The sequence below is a fragment of the Leptodactylus fuscus genome, chromosome 3, assembly GCF_031893055.1.
Source record: "Leptodactylus fuscus isolate aLepFus1 chromosome 3, aLepFus1.hap2, whole genome shotgun sequence".
NCBI lineage: Eukaryota > Metazoa > Chordata > Amphibia > Anura > Leptodactylidae > Leptodactylus > Leptodactylus fuscus.
The window spans coordinates 237920100-237940855 of NC_134267.1; the positions used below are offsets into that span (position 1 = coordinate 237920100).

The 20756-nt window shown below is 42.9% G+C and overlaps 1 protein-coding gene across 4 annotated transcripts; it reads left to right on the plus strand.

The window, feature by feature from the left end:
- Positions 1–2201: 2201 nt before the first annotated feature.
- Positions 2202–20323, plus strand: CLU (clusterin). 4 transcript variants are annotated; one of them, XM_075269334.1, is made up of 9 exons: positions 2202–2391; positions 3989–4086; positions 8761–8909; positions 10240–10410; positions 12898–13306; positions 14012–14119; positions 14260–14489; positions 19689–19855; positions 20060–20323. In XM_075269334.1, the coding sequence occupies exons 2-9, from the start codon at positions 4002–4004 to the stop codon at positions 20070–20072; spliced, it is 1332 nt and encodes a 443-aa protein (XP_075125435.1). In that variant the 5' UTR covers positions 2202–2391; positions 3989–4001; the 3' UTR covers positions 20073–20323. The 4 variants fall into 4 exon arrangements, with proteins under 4 accessions (XP_075125435.1, XP_075125432.1, XP_075125434.1 ...); XM_075269331.1 differs by lacking the exon at positions 2202–2391 and adding an exon at positions 3666–3729; XM_075269333.1 differs by lacking the exon at positions 2202–2391 and adding an exon at positions 3748–3796.
- The last annotated feature ends 433 nt before the right edge of the window (positions 20324–20756 follow it).

A 20756-nucleotide genomic window follows, 5' to 3' on the forward strand; every position in this document is an offset into this window, starting at 1 on the left:
ATTAACAGCACCTGTTACTTACCTGAGGCACCTAACAGGTGGTGGCAATAACTAAATCACACTTGCAACCAGTTGAAATGGATTAAAGTTGACTCCACCTCTGTCCTGTGTCCTTGTGTGACCACATTGAGCATGGAGAAAAGAAAGAAGGAAGAGCAATCTCAAGGCTACAAGTCCATCTCCAAAGCCCTGAATGTTCCTGTGTCTACCGTGCGCAGTGTCATCAAGAAGTGTAAAGCCCATGGCACTGTGGCTAATCTCCCTAGATGTGGACGGAAAAGAAACATTGACCAGAGATTTCACCGCAAGATTGTGCGGATGGCGGATAAAGAACCTCGACTAACATCCAAACAAGTCCAAGCTGCCCTGCAGTCCGAGGGTACAACAGTGTCACCCCGTACTATTGTAGCAGTCAGTAGTAGCCCCTATTGTCTTAACAGTGGTGTTTTGCTGCCATCTACTGGTGTGAAGAAATATAGCCTGGGACTGTACTACTGTGAGACAATAATCACCCTGTTCTGTTTGGTAAATGGTGCGGTCCAGAGGAAGTGACGTGAGCAGCGTGGTGTGGGCCCAGAGTGTGTGCTGTGAGGACCTGTGAGAGGCCATTGCTGCTGTAGGCCATAGTAGAAGGCCTGAAACACTGCAGAGACTGACTGGAGAAAGCGGCAGTGTTGTGGAGATTGTTCTGGAGACTAAAGCCGGACTGTGCCTTGGACTTTGTTCAGACCTTCACCCAAGACAGAAGCAAGACAGAGTCTGCTGAGTTCCTGGACAGGCCTGCATCGAGGGAGCACCACAGAGAGCTGAGAGACTGTATAAACCCGGTACCGTACAAGTATCTCAGGGACAGCTAGGGCCAGTTTATAGCGTGCGTTATCCTCATACTGTTATATGTAACTTAGTTTTATTTTGTTGATTCCTTCCCATTTTCCATAAGTAAATTGTGTTATATACCTGCCAGTGTGCGTCTGTCTCCTAGTCGCGGATCCTTGTTACCTGCTGGCCCGGACTTACACTATCCAGTGTCAGCGTCTGAATGAGAAGGGACTGTATGGTAGGAGACCCAGGAAGACCCCACTTCTTACCCAGAGACATAAGCCAGGCTGGAGTTTGCCAAAACTTACCTGAGAAAGCCAAAACCGTTCTGGAAGAATGTTCTCTGGTCAGATGAGACAAAAGTAGGAAAAGGCCTCAACATAGAGTTTACAGGAAAAAGAGAGGCCTTCAAAGAGAAGAAGACGCCCCCTACAGTCAGACATGGCAGAGGTCCCTGATGTTTTGGGGTTGCTTTGCTGCCTCTGGCACTGGACTGCTTGACCGTGTGCATGGCATTATGAAGTCTGAAGACGACCAACACATTGTGCAGCATCATGTAGGGCCCAGTGTGAGAAAGCTGGGTCTCCCTCAGAGGTCAGGGCTCTTCCAGCAGGACAAGGACCCAAAACACACTTCAGGTCAGCACTAGAAAATGGTGGTGAGAGAAAGCCCTGGAGACTTGTAAAGTGGCAGCAATGAGTCCAGCCCTGAATCCCATAGAACACCTGTGGGGGAGGGGGAGAGATCTCTTGGGGGCAGTTTGGAGAAGGCCCCCTTCACATCTCAGGGGGGACCTGGAGCAGTTTGAAAGAAGAATGGTCTAAGATTCCAGCAGAGCCTTGTAAGAAACTCATTGCTGGTTACCGGAAGCGGTTGTGCGCAGTTATTGTGTCTAAAGGTTGTGCTACCAAGTATTAGGCTTTGGGGCGCCAATACTTCTGTCCGCACCATTTCTGGAGTTTTGTGTAAAATGATCAATGATGTGACTTTTTTTTTCATTCTCTTTTGTGTTTTTTCATTGCAAGCAAAATAAAGTAAAAGTTTCCAGAGAGTTAATTCGGATTGTTTTTTGGTGAAGAATCGAGTCATCCGTTGCTCAATCCACACAAAAGGATTTTGAAATGTAGAAAGCGGTTTCGTAAGTGGTGACATTTACTTAGGGCCGGTGCTTTTGCACACTGGTGTGAGTCTGTCCCTGCAGTCACGTGACAATAACACAAATAAGATGTTTCTACAATTATAAGACCTTTTCACAGAAATGATGCCTAGAAATCTCCTGCAGGCCCTCTAGTGGCTGCTGCCAGTACTGCGCTCACATTGTAAGGTATTGCAGTCTCCAGCCTGCCCTCTAGGGGTCCTGTGGCTGTACTGCACCTCTGAGCTCAGACTCTCTTCCAGAAAGCTCTGCAGACTGTTTGCTGCTGCTGGTGCATTCCTTGCTGATGACTCAGGATCCTCTACATTGAGGATAGGAGGCCCTATATATATATATATATATATATATATATACCAGCATCTCAGGACCGGCTGCAGATCCTGCACTCACATATTAGACAGTCAGACGTCTGTCAGGTAAGGAGAGAGTCTGTGTCCTGGTGCTCTGAGGGATATAGACAGTCTGCTCACTGTATTGTGACAGGGAAACCTTGTATAACTATTTAAGATTGATATGATATTGCAATAATATGTCATTCAGCAGCTTGTTATAATGTATAGGCTTTGTATATAGCACTGACATGTTCTGCAGCAGTGTACAATATCAGTAACCAGTGCCCCGGGATACAGCACAACATCTTATATAAACTGTATACAGCAGATACATTATTATTATTATTATTATTTTTATTTTATTTTGCATTAAATTGGATACATTGTATACAATTACATAGAATGTAGAAGAGTTGATATTGTCATTTCCAAGTTGCTTGTTTGCACAGTATCCACAGAGTACAGGTAATGTAGTAGATGTCACCGGCAGTCCTATGTAACACCACAGATAACACAGTGATAACTCTCTGAGTACAGGTAATGTAGTAGATGTCACCGGTAGTCCTATGTAACACCACAGATAACACAGTGATAACTCTCTATATACAGGTAATGTAGTAGATGTCACCGGCAGTCCTATGTAACACCACAGATAACACAGTGATAACTCTCTATATACAGGTAATGTAGTAGATGTCACCGGCAGTCCTATGTAACACCACAGATAACACAGTGATAACACTCTATATACAGGTAATGTAGTAGATGTCACCGGCAGTCCTATGTAACACACAGATAACACAGTGATAACTCTCTGAGTACAGGTAATGTAGTAGATGTCACTGGCAGTCCTATGTAACACCACAGATAACACAGTGATAACTCTCTATATACAGGTAATGTAGTAGATGTCACCGGCAGTCCTATGTAACACCACAGATAACACAGTGATAACTCTCTATATACAGGTAATGTAGTAGATGTCACCGGCAGTCCTATGTAACACCACAGATAACACAGTGATAACTCTCTATATACAGGTAATGTAGTAGATGTCACCGGCAGTCCTATGTAACACCACAGATAACACAGTGGTGTCATGTCTGGCGGTTACTGATCTGTCTCCAGGAGGTACACTACCCAATAGTATCCTCTGATAGTATTGACCTGTCCTGTGTCAGTATCTGCCTGACATGACTGATACCAGAGAGCAGTTGTATATGTTACAGGAGGTTTCCTTCCTCCCGGCGCCTCCTCTGGGCTGAGACGTCTCTCCCACACCTTGTACCAGTAATGATGTGACTTCAGTTTCTGGGAAGATCTTACATAACTCACATCTGTTTTCCTCCGCACTGTGACTTTCCCCCGGAAGCGGGGGACGACATTATGTAATATGGGGGGGATACTAATAAAATCAGAATAGTGAGTAGTCCTAGTGCTCTTCTGGCTCTGCTGTGTCTGTCCTTCCATCTCCCCGGCTGGATCGTGTGTCAGTCTTCACTGTAGTTCTCGTATTATGTTCATGACCCGATGCATAGAAATGTAGGGTGGGCAGAAGGAGGGCACTGGGGTTATATAACAGTCCTGCAGTGTATACATGTGTTATGTTGTGTTATATGGACTGCTGGTCCTTGTAGTCCGCCTCGTTCTTCATCATCTTCCTATGCTCTTATTATTACAGCTGGCCTGCAGACATGAGGTCTTTCGTCCTCTACCTCCTCCCGGTGGTCGTCCTGCTCGGGGTCACTGAGGGTCTCCTCCCCCCAGAGAGCCTGAAACGTGAGTATACCTCATATCTCATGGGCACCCCAAATAATGCCGCCATCTAGTGCAGAACAACACAAGACTGCGCAAGTACATACAATACAATACATCCTGTATAGTGATAGATGACCAGCTCAGCTCTGCTACATCTGTACTGTCCCGTATAGTGATAGATGACCAGCTCAGCTCTGCTACATCTGTACTGTCCTACGTAGTGATAGATGACCAGCTCAGCTCTGCTACATCTCTACTGTCCTGTATAGTGATAGATGACCAGCTCAGCTCTGCTACATCTCTACTGTCCTGTATAGTGATAGATGACCAGCTCAGCTCTGCTACATCTGTACTGTCCTGTATAGTGATAGATGACCAGCTCAGCTCTGCTACATCTGTACTGTCCTGTATAGTGATAGATGACCAGCTCAGCTCTGCTACATCTCTACTGTCCTGTATAGTGATAGATGACCAGCTCAGCTCTGCTACATCTGTACTGTCCTGTATAGTGATAGATGACCAGCTCAGCTCTGCTACATCTCTACTGTCCTGTATAGTGATAGATGACCAGCTCAGCTCTGCTACATCTCTACTGTCCTGTATAGTGATAGATGACCCGCTCAGCTCTGCTACATCTGTACTGTCCTGTATAGTGATAGATGACCAGCTCAGCTCTGCTACATCTGTACTGTCCTGTATAGTGATAGATGACCAGCTCAGCTCTGCTACATCTGTACTGTCCTGTATAGTGATAGATGACCAGCTCAGCTCTGCTACATCTGTACTGTCCTGTATAGTGATAGATGACCAGCTCAGCTCTGCTACATCTCTACTGTCCTACGTAGTGATAGATGACCAGCTCAGCTCTGCTACATCTGTACTCCCCTGTATAGTGATAGATGACCAGCTCAGCTCTGCTACATCTGTACTGTCCTGTATAGTGATAGATGACCAGCTCAGCTCTGCTACATCTCTACTGTCCCGTATAGTGATAGATGACCAGCTCAGCTCTGCTACATCTGTACTGTCCTGTATAGTGATAGATGACCAGCTCAGCTCTGCTACATCTCTACTGTCCCGTATAGTGATAGATGACCAGCTCAGCTCTGCTACATCTGTACTGTCCCGTATAGTGATAGATGACCAGCTCAGCTCTGCTACATCTCTACTGTCCTGTATAGTGATAGATGACCAGCTCAGCTCTGCTACATCTGTACTGTCCTGTATAGTGATAGATGACCAGCTCAGCTCTGCTACATCTGTACTGTCCTACGTAGTGATAGATGACCAGCTCAGCTCTGCTACATCTCTACTGTCCCGTATAGTGATAGATGACCAGCTCAGCTCTGCTACATCTCTACTGTCCCGTATAGTGATAGATGACCCGCTCAGCTCTGCTCCATCTCTACTGTCCTGTATAGTGATAGATGACCAGCTCAGCTCTGCTACATCTGTACTGTCCTGTATAGTGATAGATGACCAGCTCAGCTCTGCTACATCTGTACTGTCCTGTATAGTGATAGATGACCAGCTCAGCTCTGCTACATCTCTACTGTCCCGTATAGTGATAGATGACCAGCTCAGCTCTGCTACATCTCTACTGTCCTGTATAGTGATAGATGACCAGCTCAGCTCTGCTACATCTCTACTGTCCCGTATAGTGATAGATGACCAGCTCAGCTCTGCTACATCTGTACTGTCCCGTATAGTGATAGATGACCAGCTCAGCTCTGCTACATCTGTACTGTCCTGTATAGTGATAGATGACCAGCTCAGCCCTGCTACATCTCTACTGTCCTGTATAGTGATAGATGACCAGCTCAGCTCTGCTACATCTCTACTGTCCTGTATAGTGATAGATGACCAGCTCAGCTCTGCTACATCTGTACTGTCCTGTATAGTGATAGATGACCAGCTCAGCTCTGCTACATCTGTACTGTCCTGTATAGTGATAGATGACCAGCTCAGCTCTGCTACATCTGTACTGTCCCATATAGTGATAGATGACCAGCTCAGCTCTGCTACATCTGTACTGTCCCATATAGTGATAGATGACCAGCTCAGCTCTGCTACATCTGTACTGTCCTGTATAGTGATAGATGACCAGCTCAGCTCTGCTACATCTGTACTGTCCCATATAGTGATAGATGACCAGCTCAGCTCTGCTACATCTGTACTGTCCTGTATAGTGATAGATGACCAGCTCAGCTCTGCTACATCTGTACTGTCCTACGTAGTGATAGATGACCAGCTCAGCTCTGCTACATCTCTACTGTCCCGTATAGTGATAGATGACCCGCTCAGCTCTGCTACATCTCTACTGTCCTGTATAGTGATAGATGACCAGCTCAGCTCTGCTACATCTGTACTGTCCTGTATAGTGATAGATGACCAGCTCAGCTCTGCTACATCTGTACTGTCCTGTATAGTGATAGATGACCAGCTCAGCTCTGCTACATCTCTACTGTCCTGTATAGTGATAGATGACCAGCTCAGCTCTGCTACATCTCTACTGTCCTGTATAGTGATAGATGACCAGCTCAGCTCTGCTACATCTCTACTGTCCCGTATAGTGATAGATGACCAGCTCAGCTCTGCTACATCTCTACTGTCCTGTATAGTGATAGATGACCAGCTCAGCTCTGCTACATCTGTACTGTCCTGTATAGTGATAGATGACCAGCTCAGCTCTGCTACATCTCTACTGTCCTGTATAGTGATAGATGACCAGCTCAGCTCTGCTACATCTCTACTGTCCCGTATAGTGATAGATGACCAGCTCAGCTCTGCTACATCTCTACTGTCCCGTATAGTGATAGATGACCAGCTCAGCTCTGCTACATCTCTACTGTCCTGTATAGTGATAGATGACCAGCTCAGCTCTGCTACATCTGTACTGTCCTGTATAGTGATAGATGACCAGCTCAGCTCTGCTACATCTGTACTGTCCTGTATAGTGATAGATGACCAGCTCAGCTCTGCTACATCTGTACTGTCCTGTATAGTGATAGATGACCAGCTCAGCTCTGCTACATCTCTACTGTCCTGTATAGTGATAGATGACCAGCTCAGCTCTGCTACATCTCTACTGTCCTGTATAGTGATAGATGACCAGCTCAGCTCTGCTACATCTGTACTGTCCTGTATAGTGATAATAATAATAATAATACATTTTATTTATATAGCGCCAACATACTCCGCAGCGCTGTACAATTTATAGGGTTCAGATACAGACATACATAACAAAGAACGTCATTTCACACAATGGGACTGAGGGCCCTGCTCAAAAGAGCTTACAATCTATGAGGTAGAGGGGGTGACACAAGAGGTAGCAGGGGCGGCATTGCTTATACAGTGTTCAGACAATTTTGTGCATTAGGAATTGTGATAGGCCTGTCTGATAAGATGTGTCTTTAGTTTGCGTTTGAAACTGTAGAAGTTGGGAGTTAATCTTATTGTCCGGGGTAGAGCATTCCAGAGAAGTGGTGCAGCTCGGGAGAAGTCTTGTATACGAGCGTGGGAGGTTCTGATAATAGAGGATGTAAGTGTTAGGTCATTGAGTGAGCGGAGAGCACGGGTTGGGCGGTAGACAGAGATGAGGGAGGAAATATAGGGAGGGGCGGCATTATGGAGAGCCTTGTGGATGAGAGTAATAACTTTATATTTTATTCTATAATGAATAGGCAGCCAATGTAGTGACTGGCACAGACCAGAGGCCTCGCTGTAGCGTCTAGCCTGATAGATGAGCCTGGCCGCTGCATTCAGAATAGATTGTAGAGGAGAGAGTTTAGTGAGGGGAAGACCGATTAGTAAGGAGTTACAGTAGTCAAGGCGAGAATGAATCAGAGAGACAATAAGTGTCTTTAGTGTATCTCTGGTAAGGAAAGGGCGTATTCTGGAGATGTTTTTGAGGTGGAGGTGACATGAACGTGCGAGTGATTCAATATGAGGGGTGAAGGAAAGGTCTGCGTCAAATATGACCCCAAGGCAGAGGGCCTGCTGCCTAGGAGTTATAGTAAGGCCTGAGACTGCAATGGATATATCAGGGACAGATCTATTAGATGGTGGAAACAGTAGTAGTTCAGTCTTAGAGAGATTTAGTTTCAGATAGAGCGAGGACATGATATTAGAGACAGCAGAGAGACAGTCACTGGTGTTCTGAATGAGTGCAGGGGTGATGTCACGGGAAGATGTGTATAATTGGGTGTCATCAGCATAAAGATGGTACCTGAAGCCAAATCTGGCGATGGTTTGTCCAATGGGGGCTGTGTAGAGAGAAAAGAGCAGGGGGCCGAGGACCGAGCCCTGAGGAACCCCAACAGCAAGGGAAAGAGGAGAGGAAACAGAGCCCGCAAATGATAGTGATAGATGACCAGCTCAGCTCTGCTACATCTGTACTGTCCTGTATAGTGATAGATGACCAGCTCAGCTCTGCTACATCTGTACTGTCCTGTATAGTGATAGATGACCAGCTCAGCTCTGCTACATCTCTACTGTCCTGTATAGTGATAGATGACCAGCTCAGCTCTGCTACATCTGTACTGTCCTGTATAGTGATAGATGACCAGCTCAGCTCTGCTACATCTGTACTGTCCTGTATAGTGATAGATGACCAGCTCAGCTCTGCTACATCTGTACTGTCCTGTATAGTGATAGATGACCAGCTCAGCTCTGCTACACCTCTTGTCCCCGCAGAGATCTCGGAGGACGGCAGTAAGTACATCACCGCCCAGTTTGAGAACGCCCTGAACGGGGTGAGGAAGATGAAGCTGCTGATGGACCAAACCGGGCAGGAGCACCAGGAGATCCTCAACTCACTGGAGGAAACCAAGAGGAATAAGGAGGTCAGATTCACCACAGCAGCACAGAGGATTGGCAGCATCTATATATTACTGTATATAGTGAAAGAAGCAGTGCAAGGGAGGAGGCAGGGTCCTCAGCAGCACAGAGTACTTCAGAGGAGAGGCCTATACTGACCTTATAGGGATGGTCATAGTCTGAGAATTACATAGTGGAAGGAGCAGGGACCCAGCAGCGCAGAGTATTTCAGGAGAGTGTGATCTTACGGGAGAGCAGCACAAAGTATTTCAGGAGAGTGTGATCTTGTGTGAGAGCAGCACAGAGTATTTCATGAGATTGTGATCTTATGTGAGAGCGGCACAGAGTATTTCAGGAGAGTGTGATCTTACGTGAGAGCAGAGCAGAGTATTTCAGGAGAGTCTGATCTTATGTGAGAGCAGTGCAGAGTATTTCAGGAGACTGTGATCTTATGTGAGAGCAGTGCAGAGTATTTCAGGAGTCTGATCTTATGTGAGAGCAGTGCAGAGTATTTCAGGAGAGTGTGATGTTCTGTGAGAGCAGTGCAGAGTATTTCAGGAGTCTGATCTTATGTGAGAGCAGTGCAGAGTATTTCAGGAGACTGTGATCTTATGTGAGAGCAGTGCAGAGTATTTCAGGAGTCTGATCTTATGTGAGAGCAGTGCAGAGTATTTCAGGAGAGTGTGATGTTCTGTGAGAGCAGCGCAGAGTATTTCAGGAGAGTGTGATGTTCTGTGAGAGCAGTGCAGAGTATTTCAGGAGAGTGTGATCTTGTGTGAGAGTAGCACAGAGTATTTCAGGAGAGTCTGATCTTATGTGAGAGCAGCACAGAGTATTTCAGGAGAGTGTGATCTTACGTGAGAGCAGAGCAGAGTATTTCAGGAGAGTGTAATCTTACATGAGAGCAGTGCAGAGTATTTCAGGAGTCTGATCTTATATGAGAGCAGAGCAGAGTATTTCAGGAGAGTCTGATATTGTGTGAGAGCAGTGCAGAGTATTTCAGAAGAGTCTGATCTTATGTGAGAGCAGTGCAGAGTATTTCGGGAGAGTGTGATGTTCTGTGAGAGCAGCACAGAGTATTTCAGGAGAGTCTGATATTGTGTGAGAACAGCGCAGAGTATTTCAGGAGAGTGTGATCTTATGTGAGCGTTCTCAGAGCAGCGCAGAGTATTTCAGGAGAGTGTGATCTTGTGTGAGAGCAGCGCAGAGTGTTTCAGGAGAGTGTGATCTTACATGAGAGCAGCACAGAGTATTTTAGGAGAGTGGGATCTTATGTGAGGGTTCTCAGAGCAGCACAGAGTATTTCAGATGATGTAGTGCGGCTGCTGATGATGTCACTACACCCCCGGTCCGCAGGACGCCCTGAAGAGCGCTCTAGAGTCGGAGCAGCAGCTGTCGGAGAGCCCGGAGGTCTGTAATGACACTGTGCTGGCGCTGTGGGAGGAGTGTAAGCCCTGCCTGAAACAGACCTGTGTGCGCTTCTACTCCAAGACCTGCCGGAGCGGCGCCGGCCTGATCGGGCGCCAGGTAAGTGTACAATACGGCAGGATGTAGCAGAGCCGGTGACATCACAGCCTGCAATGTGTTTGTTGTGGCTTTCCAGTATCTGATCCTCATTGCACCTCAGCTCTGCTACATCAGGGGTTTGAAACCTGAGTCTACACTTTCTTAAAGGGCCGCACACCGCGGGGGAGGGGCTCAGCCCTGGGGTGGGGGTGTAATAGGGATCATTTGCTGCAGAGAGTTCTGCTTATTCCTCTGGATTAGGTCTCAGTACTTAATAGTTCAGATATAAATCCTTCACTTGCAATACCAACCCTGACCACATGATGTGCTGTTCAGGCAAGTTCTATCTTTGGGCAAGTTTACTCAGACGCATGCTCTGCAGTACCAGCTAGTGGTCACACTGTGTACTGCATCTGTTTAATTTCCTTTCCTAAAATCTCTCACTACACGTTCTGATTGCTGGAGCCCTGTAGTAGTCTGGAGCGGGAGTTCGAGATGGTAGTCCAGGGCAGTAGTCCAAGGTGGTAGTCCAGGGTGGTAATTTGGAGTCTAGGTTGGTAATTCAGGGTGATAGTCCAGTCTGGTAGTCCGGAGTGGTAATCCGGGGCAGTAGTCTAGGGTGGTAGTCTGGAGCAGTAGTCCAGGCTGGTAGTCCAGGGCAGTAGTCTGGGGTGGTAGTCTGGAGCAGTAGTTCGGGGCGGTAGTCCAGGCTGGTAGTTCAGAGCATTAGTCTAGGCTGGTAGTCCGGAGCAGTAGTCCAGGCTGGTAGTCCGAGGCAGTAGTCCAGGCTGGTAGTCCGAGGCAGTAGTCCAGGCTGGTAGTCCGAGGCAGTAGTCCAGGCTGGTAGTCCGGAGCAGTAGTCCAGGCTGGTAGTCCAGAGCATTAGTCCAGGCTGGTAGTCCGGAGCAGTAGTCCAGGATGGTAGTCCGGAGCAGTAGTCCAGGCTGGTAGTCCGAGGCAGTAGTCCAGGCTGGTAGTCCGGAGCAGTAGTCCAGGCTGGTAGTCCAGAGCATTAGTCCAGGCTGGTAGTCCAGAGCATTAGTCCAGGCTGGTAGTCCAGAGCATTAGTCCAGGCTGGTAGTCCGGAGCAGTAGTCCAGGCTGGTAGTCCGAGGCAGTAGTCCAGGCTGGTAGTCCGAGGCAGTAGTCCAGGCTGGTAGTCCAGAGCATTAGTCCAGGCTGGTAGTCCGGAGCAGTAGTCCAGGCTGGTAGTCCGGAGCAGTAGTCCAGGCTGGTAGTCCGAGGCAGTAGTCCAGGCTGGTAGTCCGAGGCAGTAGTCCAGGCTGGTAGTCCAGAGCATTAGTCCAGGCTGGTAGTCCGGAGCAGTAGTCCAGGCTGGTAGTCCGGAGCAGTAGTCCAGGCTGGTAGTTCAGAGCATTAGTCTAGGCTGGTAGTCCGGAGCAGTAGTCCAGGCTGGTAGTCCGAGGCAGTAGTCCAGGCTGGTAGTCCGGAGCAGTAGTCCAGGCTGGTAGTCCGGAGCAGTAGTCCAGGCTGGTAGTCCGGAGCAGTAGTCCAGGCTGGTAGTCCAGAGCATTAGTCCAGGCTGGTAGTCCAGAGAAGTAGTCCAGGCTGGTAGTCCGGAGCAGTAGTCCAGGCTGGTAGTCCAGAGCATTAGTCCAGGCTGGTAGTCCGGAGCAGTAGTCCAGGATGGTAGTCCGGAGCAGTAGTCCAGGATGGTAGTCCAGAGCATTAGTCCAGGCTGGTAGTCCGGAGCAGTAGTCCAGGATGGTAGTCTGGAGCAATATTCCAGGCTGGTAGTCCGGAGCAGTAGTCCAGGCTGGTAGTCCGGAGCAGTAGTCCAGGCTGGTAGTTCAGAGCATTAGTCTAGGCTGGTAGTCCGGAGCAGTAGTCCAGGCTGGTAGTCCGAGGCAGTAGTCCAGGATGGTAGTCCGGAGCAGTAGTCCAGGCTGGTAGTCCAGAGCATTAGTCCAGGCTGGTAGTCCGGAGCAGTAGTCCAGGATGGTAGTCTGGAGCAATATTCCAGGCTGGTAGTCCGGAGCAGTAGTCCAGGCTGTACTCCGAAGCAGTAGTCCAGGATGGTAGTCCGGAGCAGTAGTCCAGGGCAGTAGTCTGGGGTGGTAGTCCAGAGTAGTAGTCCAGGATGGTAGTCCGGAGCAGTAGTCTGGGGCAATAGTCTGGGCTTGTTGTCCAGGCTGATAGTTTGGAGCAGTAGTCCAGGCTGGTAGTTGGAGGCAGTAGTCCAGGCTGGTAGTCCGGAGCAGTAGTCCAGGCTGGTAGTTCAAAGCAGTAGTCCCGGCTGGTAGTCCGGGGCAGTAGTCCAGGCTGGTAGTCCGAAGCAGTAGTCCCGGCTGGTAGTCCGGGGCAGTAGTCCGCAGCAGTAGTCCAGGCTGGTAGTCCGGGGCAGTAGTCCGCAGCAGTAGTCCAGGCTGGTAGTCCGGGGAAGTAGTCCGGGCTGGTAGTCTGGAGCAGTAGTCCGGGGCAGTAGTCCGGGCTGGTAGTCTGGAGCAGTAGTCCAGGTTCTTAGTCCAAGGATCTCTTCTCTCCCTAGTTTGAAGACTTCCTGAACAGAACGTCCCCGTTTTCCATCTTCATCAATGGGGAGAAGGTGGACACTCTGAGCAGGCAGGACGAGCAGCAGCACATGACCCTGGAGGACCTGGAGGACGGCTACAGCATCGTGGAGGACAGCGTGGACGAGCTCTTCCAGGACAGTATCAAAGCCTTTGCCCACTTGAAACCCTTGGTCACTAGTCCGTTCCAGCACTCGTTTAGCGCCCCCATGTGGAATCCTTTCCCTTTCGAGGGACTCAACTTCCCGTTCCATAGACAGACCCGCAGGGAGCGCTCCACTCTCTTCGACCCTTTCTTTCCTGGAAACTTTGAGTCCCTTTTTGAAGCTGCAAAGAAGATGATGGAGAGACACAACCAGCTGGCCCAGCTGGCCACCGAGGGCAGAGGTAAAAGATACTGCCTGGTGTAGTCCTTTAACCCTGTGACCACCTTTGCCCCCAAGGACCCTCACCACGTTGTGCACTCTGATCACTGGCCCACTGGGCAGAGGATGGTGCAGTACCTAATGGCCACTGCACCGCACACATCTCTCTACTTTGCTACAATGTATCAATCTGGAGGCTGTTGAGCTCACAGAGCATTGTCTGCACTGATACAGTTGTCTCCACTTTGTATCAGACGGTTTATTACAGGTGGATCCAGGGCTGTCACCAAAGGTCCTTGTGCAAAACTTCAGCTTGGGCCCCTTGCAGAATAGTCATGGCCACAGATAGCCATAGCCTGGAGACGACTCACTGAGGTCTATGGTAAACTTTTCTAGACATGCTCTGTGCAGGAAGAGGGAGGAGACAAGCTGTGACATCATCTATTGTTGGTAGTGATGTCATGATGGATCCGTGGTCTTATCTATAGAGGTGTTATCTTCTATTGTAATACTCTCTGTGATGTAAAGGAAGCGACTTCTGCAAAATAAAACACCTACAGAAGTGTCAGTCTAATATTAGGCTTAGCAGTCTGAGTAAAAATTGCAGAATATAGTACAGTTTAGGGTTTTTTTGAGACACGGTGTCAGGTTCCTGTTCAGTGTCAGTGTTTGGTGATTGTTCACACTGATCCAGCCTGTGATACGTTTTCCGTCTGTTTCCGATCAGGAAATTCTACAGATGATAAAACCGTCTGCCGGGAACTGAGGAGGAACTCCGCCGGCTGCCTGAAGATGAAGGAGAAGTGCGAGAAGTGCAAGGAGATCCTCAACATTGGTAAGGGCAGGGGTGGGGGAAGGGAGGGAAAAGGTAGTGAGGAGGAGGAGAACGGTGATGAAGTAAATGATGATGATTGTGGGATAGGGGGGCCCTGAGGATAATATGACAATGCCGAAACGTCTCTCCTCCATGTCCAGACTGTACGAGGAAAGACCAACTGCAAGGAAAACTGAAGGAGAAGTTTGAGGAATCCATCCGTCTCGCCGAGAAGTTCACCAGCCAGTACGACGACTTACTGCAGAAGTTCCGGGAGAAGATGCTGAACGCAACGAGTGTCCTAGAAGACCTGAGCGAGCAGTTCGGATGGGTGTCCAAGCTCGCCAACATCACCCAGAATGACAAGAATGGAATATTACAAGTGTCTACCGTGAGTGCAAAGGTCCATGTGCTAAAGAGGGCAACAGAAGCAACTATAGACGCATAGGGGGCAGTATTATAGTAGTTATATTCTTGTATATAGGAGTAGTATTATAGTAGTTATATTCTTGTATATAGGAGTAGTATTATAGTAGTTATATTCTTGTACATAGGAGCAGTATTATAGTAGTTATATTCTTGTATATAGGACTAGTATTATAGTAGTTATATTCTTGTATATAGGAGTAGTATTATAGTAGTTATATTCTTGTACATAGGAGTAGTATTATAGTAGTTATATTCTTGTACATAGCAGGTAGTATTATAGTAGTTATATTCTTGTACATAGGAGTAGTATTATAGTAGTTATATTCTTGTACATAGGAGCAGTATTATAGTAGTTATATTCTTGTACATAGCAGGTAGTATTATAGTAGTTATATTCTTGTACATAGGAGGTAGTATTATAGTAGTTATATTCTTGTACATAGGAGCAGTATTATAGTAGTTATATTCTTGTACATAGCAGGTAGTATTATAGTAGTTATATTCTTGTACATAGGAGGTAGTATTATAGTAGTTATATTCTTGTACATAGGAGCAGTATTATAGTAGTTATATTCTTGTACATAGGACTAGTATTATAGTAGTTATATTCTTGTACATAGGAGTAGTATTATAGTAGTTATATTCTTGTACATAGGAGTAGTATTATAGTAGTTATATTCTTGTACATAGGAGTAGTATTATAGTAGTTATATTCTTGTACATAGGAGTAGTATTATAGTAGTTATATTCTTATACATAGGAGTAGTATTATAGTAGTTATATTCTTGTACATAGGAGTAGTATTATAGTAGTTATATTCTTGTACATAGGAGCAGTATTATAGTAGTTATATTCTTGTACATAGGAGGTAGTATTATAGTAGTTATATTCTTGTACATAGGAGCAGTATTATAGTAGTTATATTCTTGTACATAGGGGCAGTATTATAGTAGTTATATTCTTGTATATAGGACTAGTAGTATAGTAGTTATATTCTTGTATATAGGAGTAGTATTATAGTAGTTATATTCTTGTACATAGGAGCAGTATTATAGTAGTTATATTCTTGTATATAGGAGCAGTATTATAGTAGTTATATTCTTGTACATAGGAGCAGTATTATAGTAGTTATATTCTTGTACATAGGAGTAGTATTATAGTAGTTATATTCTTGTACATAGGAGTAGTATTATAGTAGTTATATTCTTGTACATAGGAGTAGTATTATAGTAGTTATATTCTTGTACATAGGAGTAGTATTATAGTAGTTATATTCTTGTACATAGCAGGTAGTATTATAGTAGTTATATTCTTGTACATAGGAGTAGTATTATAGTAGTTATATTCTTGTACATAGGAGTAGTATTATAGTAGTTATATTCTTGTACATAGCAGGTAGTATTATAGTAGTTATATTCTTGTACATAGGAGGTAGTATTATAGTAGTTATATTCTTGTACATAGGAGGTAGTATTATAGTAGTTATATTCTTGTACATAGGAGGTAGTATTATAGTAGTTATATTCTTGTACATAGGAGGTAGTATTATAGTAGTTATATTCTTGTACATAGGAGGTAGTATTATAGTAGTTATATTCTTGTACATAGGAGCAGTATTATAGTAGTTATATTCTTGTACATAGGAGCAGTATTATAGTAGTTATATTCTTGTACATAGGAGCAGTATTATAGTAGTTATATTCTTGTACATAGGAGCAGTATTATAGTAGTTATATTCTTGTACATAGGAGCAGTATTATAGTAGTTATATTCCTTTATATAGGAGTAGTATTATAGTAGTTATATTCTTGTACATAGGGGGCAGTATTATAGTAGTTATATTCTTGTACATAGGAGCAGTATTATAGCAGTTATATTCTTGTACATAGGAATAGTATTATAGTAGTTATATTCTTGTACATAGGGGCAGTATTATAGTAGTTATATTCTTGTACATAGGAGGTAGTATTATAGTAGTTATATTCTTGTACATAGCAGGTAGTATTATAGTAGTTATATTCTTGTACATAGGAATAGTATTATAGCAGTTATATTCTTGTACATAGGAGGTAGTATTATAGTAGTTATATTCTTGTACATATGAGTAGTATTATAGTAGTTATATTCTTGTACATAGGAGCAGTATTATAGTAGTTATATTCTTGTACATAGTGACAGTATTATAGTAGTTATATTCTTGTACATAGGAGCAGTATTATAGTAGTTATATTCTTGTACATAGGAGTAGTATTATAGTAGTTATATTCTTGTACATAGGGGACAGTATTATAGTAGTTATATTCTTGTACATAGGAGGTAGTATTATAGTAGTTATATTCTTGTACATAGGAGTAGTATACTTGTACATAGGAGCAGTATTATAGTAGTTATATTCTTGTACATAGGGGACAGTATTATAGTAGTTATATTCTTGTACATAGGAGCAGTATTATAGTAGTTATATTCTTGTACATAGGATTAGTATTATAGTAGTTATATTCTTGTACATAGGAGTAGTATTATAGTAGTTATATTCTTGTACATAGGAGTAGTATTATAGTAGTTATATTCTTGTACATAGGAGGTAGTATTATAGTAGTTATATTCTTGTACATAGGAGGCAGTATTATAGTAGTTATATTCTTGTACATAGGAGCAGTATTATAGTAGTTATATTCTTGTACATAGGAGTAGTATTATAGTAGTTATATTCTTGTACATAGGAGGTAGTATTATAGTAGTTATATTCTTGTACATAGGAGGCAGTATTATAGTAGTTATATTCTTGTACATAGGAGTAGTATTATAGTAGTTATATTCTTGTACATAGGAGTAGTATTATAGTAGTTATATTCTTGTACATAGGAGGTAGTATTATAGTAGTTATATTCTTGTACATAGGAGGCAGTATTATAGTAGTTATATTCTTGTACATAGGAGTAGTATTATAGTAGTTATATTCTTGTACATAGTGACAGTATTATAGTAGTTATATTCTTGTACATAGGAGTAGTATTATAGTAGCTATATTCTTGTACATAGGAGGTAGTATTATAGTAGCTATATTCTTGTACATAGGAGTAGTATTATAGTAGTTATATTCTTGTACATAGGAGTAGTATTATAGTAGCTATATTCTTGTACATAGGAGTAGTATTATAGTAGTTATATTCTTGTACATAGGAGCAGTATTATAGTAGTTATATTCTTGTACATAGGAGCAGTATTATAGTAGTTATATTCTTGTACATAGGAGGTAGTATTATAGTAGTTATATTCTTGTACATAGGGGACAGTATTATAGTAGTTATATTCTTGTACATAGGAGGTAGTATTATAGTAGTTATATTCTTGTACATAGGAGTAGTATTATAGTAGTTATATTCTTGTACATAGGAGTAGTATTATAGTAGTTATATTCTTGTACATAGGAGCAGTATTATAGTAGTTATATTCTTGTACATAGGAGTAGTATTATAGTAGTTATATTCTTGTACATAGGGGACAGTATTATAGTAGTTATATTCTTGTACATAGGAGGTAGTATTATAGTAGTTATATTCTTGTACATAGGAGGCAGTATTATAGTAGTTATGTTCTTGTACATAGGGGCAGTATTATAGTAGTTATATTCTTGTACATAGGAGTAGCATTATAGTAGTTATATTCTTGTACATAGGAGGCAGTATTATAGTAGTTATGTTCTTGTACATAGGAGTAGTATTATAGTAGTTATTTTCTTGTACATAGGAGCAGTATTATAGTAGCTATATTCTTGTACATAGGAGGTAGTATTATATTAGTTATATTCTTGTACATAGGAGGTAGTATTATAGTAGTTATATTCTTGTACATAGGAGTAGTATTATAGTAGTTATATTCTTGTACATAGGAGTAGTATTATAGTAGCTATATTCTTGTACATAGGAGGTAGTATTATAGTAGCTATATTCTTGTACATAGGAGGTAGTATTATAGTAGTTATATTCTTGTACATAGGAGTAGTATTATAGTAGCTATATTCTTGTACATAGGAGGTAGTATTATATTAGTTATATTCTTGTACATAGGAGGTAGTATTATAGTAGTTATATTCTTGTACATAGGAGCAGTATTATAGTAGTTATATTCTTGTACATAGGAGTAGTATTATAGTAGTTATATTATTGTACATAGGAGCAGTATTATAGTAGTTATATTCTTGTACATAGGAGTAATATTATAGTAGTTATATTCTTGTACATAGGAGCAGTATTATAGTAGTTATATTCTTGTACATAGGAGTAGTATTATAGTAGTTATATTCTTGTACATAGGAGTAGTATTATAGTAGTTATATTCTTGTACATAGGAGTAGTATTATAGTAGTTATATTCTTGTACATAGGAGTAGTATTATAGTAGTTATATTCTTGTACATAGGAGGAGTATCATAGTAGTTATATTATTGTACATAGGAGCAGTATTATAGTAGTTATATTCTTGTACATAGGAGTAATATTATAGTAGTTATATTCTTGTACATAGGAGCAGTATTATAGTAGTTATATTCTTGTACATAGGAGTAGTATTATAGTAGTTATATTCTTGTACATAGGAGTAGTATTATAGTAGTTATATTCTTGTACATAGGAGGTAGTATTATAGTAGTTATATTCTTGTACATAGGAGTAGTATTATAGTAGTTATATTCTTGTACATAGGAGGTAGTATTATAGTAGTTATATTCTTGTACATAGGAGTAGTATTATAGTAGTTATATTCTTGTACATAGGAGTAGTATTATAGTAGTTATATTCTTGTACATAGGAGGTAGTATTATAGTAGTTATATTCTTGTACATAGGAGTAGTATTATAGTAGTTATATTATTGTACATAGGAGCAGTATTATAGCAGTTATATTCTTGTACATAGGAGCAGTATTATAGTAGTTATATTCTTGTACATAGGAGTAGTATTATAGTAGTTATATTCTTGTACATAGGAGGTAGTATTATAGTAGTTATATTCTTGTACATAGGAGTAGTATTATAGTAGTTATATTATTGTACATAGGAGCAGTATTATAGTAGTTATATTCTTGTACATAGGAGTAGTATTATAGTAGTTATATTCTTGCATATTGCAACACATCTATATAGATGATTTTTCTCATTTTCAGGCCTATTCCAGCAGTGGGGGGGAACCTTCTGAGACCGCTGTCACCGTGAACCTTTTTGACTCTGAGCCTTTCACCTTCACTGTGCCTGGCAATATCCGTTTAGAGGATCCAAAATTTGCAGAACTTGTAGCCAATGAAGCTTTGAAGAGATTCAAGAAAGAAGTCATGTAAGATGATTTCTCATTCTCAGGACGTATGCTATATACCGCACTGTATGGCACCTGCTTGGATTATGGGCTATGCTGTTGCTCAGGAGTATAATGTGGATATCTGCGAAGTCCTAACATATAGCACATAGATTATATAACACAATACATACAATACTACCGCCGTGTGACTGTGACCTTCCGCGTCTTTTTCTCGCCCTGCAGTGAGGCCGCCTGATTGGTCGCTCTGGGCTGTATAGCCGCATGCCGCCTCCCGATGCCGCAGCCTTCTGAATCCCGGTAGACGTCAGCCTTTACTGCTCCAGATCTCCCAGGATTCCTGGACGGTCGCCTATATAATGCTCCACGTCCGGCGCTCATACTCAGTCTTACTACTGTTACACTCTTACCACTGGTTCTAATGTTTGCTGCTTTTTTGTAGGGACCAAAAATGTTTAAAAAATATATATAATAAAGAATCTTTAATGTTAGCGATGTCTTATCTGTATAGTTATGTGATCTCTGCCTCCCTTACTTATCTTATGTCATTCTGGGGCATTTATTCTCTGCTGTCCCTCTGTTATTCCTCCTGGAAATTCATCATCATCTGGAGCTGTATCACTGTACACTAGGACAGTCCTTATGGTGCCAGACTGTACAGGGACATAATACTGTTCTATAGTGGTTTTTGTACTAGCTTCCACTTCCCACGTACTTTTAGCGTAGAATACCTACAAAATGTTACCATGGAATATATATAGTACTGCAACATAGTGCTATATACTACTGCTATACAGCGGCTATAATATTACCATATGTTGTCAGTATAATACTAGCATGTCATGCAATATACATAGTACTGCAACATAGTGCTATATACTACTGCTATACAGTGGCTAAATATTACCATATAGTGCAAGCA

Excerpts from the sequence above, each read along its gene's own strand:
- CLU (XM_075269331.1), top strand. The coding sequence starts at position 3,701 with ATGGGGGGGATACTAATAAAATCAGAATA. Across the intron at positions 4,087-8,760 it reads CCCCCCAGAGAGCCTGAAAC|AGATCTCGGAGGACGGCAGT; the intron begins GTGAGTATACCT and ends TTGTCCCCGCAG. Across the intron at positions 13,307-14,011 it reads GCTGGCCACCGAGGGCAGAG|GAAATTCTACAGATGATAAA; the intron begins GTAAAAGATACT and ends GTTTCCGATCAG.